The sequence below is a fragment of the Cariama cristata genome, unplaced genomic scaffold, assembly GCF_000690535.1.
Source record: "Cariama cristata isolate BGI_N322 unplaced genomic scaffold, ASM69053v1 scaffold14361, whole genome shotgun sequence".
NCBI classification, from domain to species: domain Eukaryota; kingdom Metazoa; phylum Chordata; class Aves; order Cariamiformes; family Cariamidae; genus Cariama; species Cariama cristata.
Window position 1 is genome coordinate 34257 of NW_009598824.1, and position 9424 is coordinate 43680.

Sequence of the window (9424 nt, forward strand, 5' to 3'; positions counted from 1 at the left end):
TGAAAAAATGGGATCTTTCTGAGTGGATCCTCAGGGAAAAGCTCCCGAGGTTTTTTTGTAGTCAGTACAGAATAAAACTACAATAGTATTCATAGGACTTGAAGCCATGCTGACAAGAATTTAACTGTTCAGTAAGCACCAATCCCTCCTATTTGATACCAAGTTCATCTCAAGCCGGCCCTGACAGGCAACCTCCTTTGCCGCCATGCCCAGCCGCCATGCCGGCTGGCAGGGACTTGGCGAGGGGCTGTCTGGCAAAGGTACCTTGATGGAAGGAGATTTTTATGACCAGTTATTCCTCCTGAGCACTATTCAAAAGAAATTAATTTTTCTGTAAATATCTTTCAGGTGATGCTTGTAATAATATTGTAAGCAGAACTGTTTGCTCTTGGGATATGTAATATTTGGATATTTCCCCACCAAGGAGGATGGATGGATGGCAGCTCCAGCAGCTGTGGTCTCACAATGGCATGGCAAGGACATGATGGCATGTAAGTTGCTTGTATTATTGTTCCAGTGCCTGCATTACCCTAAATAATAAATAAGGAGACTGGGATCTGAAGAGACATCTGCCCGGGGATGCCCGCTCTGCACCACGGGGCCCTGGCTCCCCACCGCAGCCACGCGCCTGGGACCAGCCCAGGCAGTGGGCACCCAGTGAGACCAGTGCCACCAGCAGAGCAAGAGGAAAATGCTGTATTAATACCTGCCATTAATACTTGCCGATTAAGAAAACTCAGCAACCAGTGCATATTGCCTTTTATACAGCTGAGAGACAAAACACAGACCAAGTTATAACAAAGCTTAAATCCAAAATAATTACATTTTGTCACAATTCCTTCCACACTGCCCAAGCTACCAAGGAAGCAAGCCGCCAGCACCCAGGGAGAGACATGATTTGCTCCACAGGTCCCTTCAATCCCAGCACGAAAATTTCCAAATGTTTGAAACAGGGAGCAACTAAATCTTTTAATGCTCTCTGAAAAGCAATCAGCTCACTGAACGCATCATTCAGCAGCCTCCAATATAAAATAATTAAACCATGAAAAGCTGCTGCAGTAATCTTACTTTAAAATCCTAAATTCCTTTACATTTTGAGGATCTGATGGCATTGACTCCGGTCAGACACACACACAGGCAGGGCAGAGACCGCGGGAGCTTCTCTCAGCTCAGCTGAACACTCCTCTTCCACTCCTTGAGCAGCGGCAGCTTAACTTTATGACGATTTGTTGTTGCAGAAAAACTACCCAGGAGATACAGCTAAATCCAAATTCATTTCACTTCCAGCCAAGTTGTATTTTGATGCAGGTCACTAGAAGCTAATCTTTCATCTCTGTTTTTCACACACGAAAACGAAAAAAAGAATTGCAGATTAAGCAGCATTTATCATACTAAATAGTATTAAATCAAATGGAAAATTGCATAAAGAAACTGTTAAAACAATCAAATAAAAAAGCCCTTTACCTGTGTAAATGTAATCTTTTATTTTCTCAGAAGAAAAGAAAACCTTATTATTAAGCAAACTTAAAAGGGAGCCTGGATTACCCTTTTCCCATTTCCCTGCACTTGAATTGTCAGTCTGTCCTCATGAACAGATTCTGCTGCCCGTCTGTCAAGCAAGTTCACTTGCTTGTTCTCACATGCTAGAAAAACTTCTGTTTTCAGTATTGCAGAAGCATTTAAGCTGTACACGAAGCAGCAGACAAGTAGCAGGTGATTTTTTTATACATGCATTTTTGGTTAGTTACATGCATATGTACACAGACACACAGGTGCATACACACACCTGCATTCAGTAATATAACACAGCTTTAGCAAAAACACGAGCTAACCAGAGGGCTAGCCAGCTTTTAACAACCTTTTATTGATGCTCTGACTTTTAAAGAGCTCCCATCTGAAATAGCTTATGGTAAGTATTAAAAACGTAGAAATAGCAAAGCCTTCTAGAAGACATCTATTTAAAATTATCTCTCAGCATAATTGAAGAAATTATAATCCTTTTTCCCCCCTAAATTCCAAGTCTTCCATTACATCAATTAAAAATGCATTTATGAGCTTGGCTTACAGCTAAATCGAGAGCAATAAGCAATGGCTGTTGTGGAGAACAGCTCTCTGGGAAGAATTTTTCTGATATATAACAGAGGCCTAAGAGGCTCAATGATGCCTTGGGTCAAATTTTGCTGATGAACATTATCTTAGTTTCTTGGCTGGAATCCCCTCTGGCTTCTAAAAATCCGATTTCATTTCAGGGTAAATTTTGTCTGAGAAATATATGCAGAAACCCATGCAGTAAGGTTGGTTTCACACAGAACTTGAGAAATGCTGAGGTTTGGGGTTCAAGACAACATTTGCTTTGTTCCTTGGTATTTGGGCATGTTTCCTTTAGATTCCTGTGAATGAGTGGGTGCAAACTGCATCCCTTGAGAATTAGGGAGTTGGGTTTTTTTTTTCACCCAGTCAGAAACAAGCATCCCCTAATTCAAGGTGCTCCACAGACTATTGCATGAACCTCAAGCTTTGTGAGTACTAACAGAAAGTTGTAACACCTCAGAAAAGCATGCAAGAACAAAAATACCAGAGGCAGAGTCATGTATGGTTTACAAACACAACATGCTGATACTGTTTTAGTGGTGGTACTGGGGTCTTTAAATGCATTTGTTCCTAAAATCTTTAATTTTGCTTAGCGCTTCTGAATAAAATCCAACACAAATTGCAGGTAAAAATCTGCATTTTAGCATGAAACATCAAAACTCATTAGTGAAGACAGTGACTTTTAAATCCAAAATACCACTTTTGTCTCCGAAAGCCCCAGGGATGTAAATCATTTGAGACAGGGAAAGCAGTCCCCAGAAATATCCTGGTGTGTCCCGTTCCCATTCCCTTGGCATGCTCTTACCCAAGGCTGCCGCGAGGGAGGTGATACTGGGCTGCAGCCTTGGGCTGAGACGCTGTGGCTCCGCTTACGCTGGCTCTTTTTCTGTGTGTTGGTCCTTTGTGTTTGGAGATGAAAGGTGCAGTACAACAGAGAGGCCTCTCCTCTCTAGAAACTGCCTTCTCATCTCTGGTTTTCCACAGTTCAAACGTAAGATTTTGAAAAAGATTTCAAAGCTGCATCTTGTATATGGAAATTCATGGCTCCAGGCAGGTTCATGATCACCCTGGAGATTTCAAGCTTAAGAGTAAGAACCTACAGCATAAATATAACTCATTTTACTTGTGCTTTGCCCTTCTCGCTTTTTTCTGTTTAAAGCCATCAATAGGAATAAGATGATACCAATTTTCATGGATCATCTATGTAGTTTTACTTTAGGCAGATATTTCAGTTTTCTTGGAAGAACACTGGGTTAGGGAAATATGAACACAAGCCATTTGGATAAGCTGCAAAAATCAAATTCCAGCTGCTAGCTATCAAGTATAAGTGACAGTATACATGCTTAGGAAACTGAATTCTGTACAAGTAGACAGTATCTGAAGGTGTCTCAGTAATCCTCAGAATGGGGAAATAACCAAACCACTTCCAGCGCGGTAGGAGTAGAAATATCGAGCCATGCACTGGACTTGGGGTTGGGTTCATTTTACATGTGAAGAACCGGGGAAGAAGAAAGAAAGAAACTCTACAAACTGAAAGCTTTGTGGTCCTCAAAACAGTTCTCACTGCTCAACAGCAGTAGAGTATTTTACGAATGTTAGCTACATGTTTTTATATGTACATATCACCCTACCTGACTCCTTCAAGGTCTGCAGGCATGGTGGAAGCCAAGACCAAGTTTATCTGCAACGGAAGCTCAGAGGTTAAAGCCCTTGGAGCAAGAAGGGTGCAGACAGGAGCAGCAGGGCAGGAAAAGGATGGGTTGTTTTGCCTGGATGTAGCAGCAGGGCTCTGTGTGGGACCAGAGGCAGCCACCCACCCCTGCAACTGCCCCATCACCCATGGCAAGAGGCGTCCAGCCAGACTCTGGAGGCCTTTTGGTAGCAAAGGAGGGTAACAAAATGAAAGGATATGCTGGGTTGGGTTTGTAGGTCAAGCTGGGAAACTTGGATACGTACTGTTTGTTGCTTGTTTAATTAGTGTGCTTTTTATCCTTGGCCTGCCACACTCCCACTCGGGGCTCAGTTTCCTAGTTTGTAGTGTCGCACAAGAAGCTCAGATTGAATTCTATAGAGCAAAAAAAAAAGAACATTGAGGACCCTGTAGCAGAGAAGAATCAAAAGAAGAAACAATATGTGGCCTTAGATTTTTTTTTTTTTTTTTAAAGTCAGGAAGGAAGGGTAATTGGAAAGCTTACTAGACAGAAAGAGAAAACTAGCTATCTTAATAGATAGTAAGAGAAAACTGTTTAAATGTCACTGCCTTTGATTACAGGAAGCAGAAGAGAAAAAGTGTTTGAGAAATCAATACTAAGGCAAAAGTAACCATAGACCTATGTGGGACAGATGTAGACAGAGGGCCGTTCCCATCTCTACTGCAGTTTCACTGTTAATAAAAGGAGGAATTTCAGGGCCATGAAAATGGTCAGAAGGTCGGAGCACCTCTCCTACAAAGAAAGGCTGAGAGAGTTCGGGTTTTTCAGCCTGAAAAAGCTCTGGGGAGACCTTCTTGTGTCCTTTCAATATATAAAGGGGGCTTATAAGAAAGGTGGAGAGAGGCTTTATACCAACAACATGCCGGGACATGACAATGGGCAGTGGTTTTAAACTGAAAGAGGGTAGACTAAGTTTGGACATAAGGAAGACATTTTTTATAATGAGGGTGGTGGGAGTCTGGAAGAGGTTGCCCAGAGAAGTTGTGGATGCCCCATCATTAGAAGTGTTCGAGGTCAGGTTGGACGGGGCTTTGAGCAACCTGATCCAGTGAAAGATGTCCCTGCCCATGGCAGGCAGGTTGGACTAGGTGATCCCTAGGACTAGGTCACTTCCAACCCAAAACATTCTATAATTCTATGAAATACAAATCCAGTGTGATTTTTCCAGTCTTTTTGAGGGATAAAAACACCCACTTTCTGCAGAGGGAAACTGGAGGGCTGGCTACCAGGGCAGCCCATGCTTCATTTGTCAGGAGCAGAGGCTATCTAGGACTAGCACTTAGGATAATTTCTAGCTGTCACACGTTTCTCCCACTTGCAGAGCTGCAGTTAAATAAATGAGATTAACCAAGATATATGCAGTTCTTCAGGGCTCTGCCAGACTTTCTGCCACATCTTACATTGCTGATCCATTAGAGTTCCCTCCTGCTTTCTGTTTGCACTAATCCACTGGAAACCCGGCCCTGGAGACCTGCCTCGCTGACCCCCTTATTCATTAAGAATAATTGTTGATACTGTATAATGGAATAGCAGCAGTGCAATTAAAATGGTTCCTTCTCATGGTAGAGCTTTTCTAGGATTGGCAGAGAGTCCTCATGAGATCCCTGATCCCATCTATCACCCTCTGCAAGCCCTACAGCTGGTTTCATCTTTTGCGGCTCTGTGCCAGTCTGGCACTGTGTGGCACGTACAAGCGCTACAGCAGCCACCGCCACACAAAGCAGGAGGACACGTCCCTCTGCTTCGTTGCCATCTCCTTAGACTTGGCATCTTAAATATGTTTTCTCCTTCCTCTCTATTTTCTTTCCTTTTATTCTTTGTCCTACCCTAGACTCCCTGTGAGGAACAGTTTTCATTTAATCCAAGCGTGTTTGGCATCAGATTCCTTTTGTCCCGCCCAGGAGACCAGGGCATTTGGAGGTCTCGTTGAGCAATAAATAAAAGATTTGGATCGTATTTCTGTGTTTACAGTGTGGCTGTCTGGTTACCCATATTGAGCTTTCCACTTTTGGAATCTGATGGCAAGGATGGGGAGAAGACACCTCCTTCTCAAAGCCACTCTTCACATCAGCTCTTCATTGTGCCGAGTGAAAATGAATAGCAACGCTTTGTCCTGGGAAAGGAGAAATGCTGGATCCAGGCAACTGAATAAAAATACAAATACTGTCAACTTTCAACAAAAATTGATTTTCACTGAGCACGACTACTACGGGCAAGAGAAGAAAAAAAACAATCCTATATATAGAATACAATTAATCTTGAGTTTTTGTGAAATCACCAGAGCTGCCTGTCCAACAGCCGCCCACAGGGGCAGATGCAGTGGATAGCAAGGGGTGCCAAGGGAACCCCTAAAAATCATGCTCCCATGGGAGCAAGGCTGCTAGGGAGATGGTCCAGCATCACCGAGGGCCTGGGCAAAATCTCCCAGGGCAACCGCCCCAGCAGCCCAGATTTTCTGTTCATTCTGCAGTGGCAAATCCCATCATCTGCTCACGGCATGGAATAAAAGAACAGGAGAGCTTTGCCCATGTTTGCAGCTTTTGGTCACCCTGTGCACAGGAGAAGGCCATTACATATGACGTGTGCATCTGCTGACATAACGCATGTTTATACCTGGGCAACAAAGCGTGGTGTTGAGTGCCCCAAGCTAGTGACAACCTGAGCTAGCACAGGCTACTGAATCTAAGGACTCCAGCCCTTAGTCACCGGCAACACGAGACGGGACATCAGGCTTTCCATATCCTGAATCCCATAGCAGCTCGACGCCAGGACAGGAGCCCCAGCGAGAGGGAGAACAGGGCACATACCCACCTAACAGAGCTAGGGCAGCTCTAATTAGTGACGGCGTCACACCAAGAGGAGCAGCACATCCACGAGCATTAAGCCTGCACTTCCCAAAGAGAAGAGAGCTGCATTTTCAGGTCCCTCGCCTGCCTGCATTCCTTATTCGTCTTCATAGGTAGCCATGGTGACTAGAGTCAGACAGGAGATTGATGTCAGGCTCGATGACTACTATAATACACATGAGCAGAAAACGCCTGCCTTAGAACAGCACTTTCCTGATAGGGAGATGGCCACGTTTTGACTTGGGCCGTAGCCCTTCCCTTCCCCTTCATGCATCGAATGCTTTCCTGCAGACCATTTCGCTCAGCCTGGAGCCAACCGACTGGAGCATTCAAAAAATTCAGTATTTTTCTTTCCCCTGTTTGGAGAGCAGAGCAGAGATGTGCCCTAGACAGCCCTGCACATGGTGAATGAGATTTTTCTTAATTTGTGAAAGCAATTCTGCTTCTGTCTGTCCCTGCCCCCAGTGCACATCCTACCTCCAGACACACTTCTCTCCTCTCCCAGATATGAAGGTTGGAGGCAAGTAATCCCCATCTGTCTCACATCCAATGGCAACCACCGTGGCAGATTCTGTCCTGCTTTATTTCTCATAAACATATATTAATGAGTCCCTCCACAACTACTGCTGTGCTGGAGTAAACTTTCTTTTGGTCTACTATCAGCGAACAAAGCTTCAGCCCAAGGGAATCTGGCACAACAGCAACTTATCTGCATGATACGTGGATGGTTGTCGAGCTGACGTTTCCCCTTATTGCCAGTATTGGAGGAAATGTGAAAAGGCAACCTAAAGCACAACATTGTTTTGTCTCTAATTTTTTCCCCACCCAATAAATGCTTCAGAGACTTTTTGCAGAGCAGAAAGACTTGTGCATGGCCTTGCGCTTAAAAGCATATCCAAATTATAATTGAATACATTTCTCTAAAACAAAGATAATAGGCTGAGGGCTAGGGAAAATAATGTTTTAGGTGAACGTCTGCTGGAGACAGGAAAGCTGTCTGGCAACAAATTCTTTGGGGAACACAGAGCTCGATACTCTTGCTGAAGGGGATCAACTGAAATTACAAGACAGGGAAAAGTAATGTATCTTGAGACGTTAAATGCAAAAGTCTGATTTCTCCTCTCAATTATCCCAATCTTACTTTGTGAATTCAATATTTGAGAATTGCTCATTTCCAAATTATACTGAGATGAGCAAGTCAGTGAAATTACTAAATGAAAACCAATCATTTTATGTAATATGTGCAACCCAACCGATTTAGTACAACAAATTCTGTACACATTTAAAATATCATGAAAATAGTGTCTTTAATATACAGTTTATATACTTACAATACGCGGTTTAAATTTGTTCATATACATTACAGGGATATTTATTTGCACCTGGTTTAAATAATAATCTGCCTTCAGCCTTTTACACAAAAGCCCAAAACAGCACAGAATTCCACAAAACCCATGCTTCATTTTATAACGGAAATGTACTAAGCCAAAGTTTTGGGGTTTTCTCTTTTTCTTCCCCAAGTGTTACTTTTTTGACCTACCCAAAGTGAATCTAAAGAGCTAAGAACTAACAGTTATTTTTAATATAATTCAGAAGATTGTCCAAGTCAAGAGAATCACTCTGCAGATTTTCACGCTGAAAATTTGGTTATTACGCACAGAAATGGTAAATTCGGAACAACTCCTGGACTATTAGGAGTTTAAGACAAAACAAAGGAAGAGTCATTTATTGCTACGTCTCAACAAAGGGTCTGCATTCCCCTACTGCCCTGCCGTCCCTAATACCCTGAACAAAAAGGACGATCCCTCACTTTAAGATTTCATTCGTACCTTCTAGCTGGTACACAGGAACGGTGCAATGTCAGACATCAAAAAGAGGAGCCAGGAGAGCTGGGCTAAGCCCTAGTCCTTTCAGGGAGGGCTGGTGTAAGTAGCGCGGTGTACCCCCTGCCCGCCTGCAGGCAGGACTTGGCTGACCTGGGTTGCAGGCAGGCACCCCGCTGGGCAGCACACAAGCAGCTGGTGCCAGCACACTTTATTTAGCTGGGAGACAATCAAGGAGTGGATTCAAGAAGAAAACATAGCAGAAAACACTTCAAGTATTTATAGACAGATTTGAAACACGGTGGGTTTTGAGACAGCATCGCTACGTATGTTTCTTTTGGAACTGTTGTTGTGGAATAAAGTCCATTAAAGTGGCAAGTAAAACTGTTGTATTGGAAAAAACCCTATGTAATACACAGTTACTTCAAACCCTTGCTTCGAGCTGCAAAGATCACTTCAAAATACATTTTCCTTCTAATTTTGCAGGGACCAAATGTTTTCTGTCTCTAAGTTTCTAGCCGTAGGCAATTTTTAAAACACGGCAAGAATAAGAACACAAATATGCACTTTGAATTGATTTCAATACAGCTTTGGTTAACCAGCCAGGCAGCGACACAAAGAATCTTAATCCTAGGCACAACAAGCATTTAAAGGAAACCAGCATTTCCCATCAAGTTTCCTCCCCATCCCTGCCCTGGCCAATTCCACGTCCACCTCCAGAAAAGCCCCCATGCCAGAATCCAGCTTTCACCGCTTAAGGCAGCATCGGTCCCTGCAGCGCCACGCGACCGTTGCATAGAAAGGATGTGTCTCCTGGTGCAGGACAAAGAGACAGCTCCACACAGAATGATGTGCCAGATTTTTTGCTAACAAAACCCCCAGACAAACAAAAACCCCCGGGGGTAAAGCACAACTTCAGACACTGATAACTAAATAAGCACCAGAGGCCTTA

The 9424-nt window shown here is 43.4% G+C and overlaps 1 protein-coding gene across 1 annotated transcript in view; it reads left to right on the forward strand.

Moving 5' to 3' along the window:
- MEP1B (meprin A, beta) overlaps positions 1 to 6888 on the forward strand; it is a gene marked incomplete at its 5' end in the record, with an annotated part of 40907 nt that extends 34019 nt beyond the window's left edge. The window contains one exon of the mRNA XM_009709449.1: positions 6763 to 6888. Coding sequence (XP_009707751.1) covers positions 6763 to 6888 — 126 coding nt within the window. The remainder of the gene's footprint in view (positions 1 to 6762) is intronic.
- Positions 6889 to 9424: the final 2536 nt, after the last annotated feature.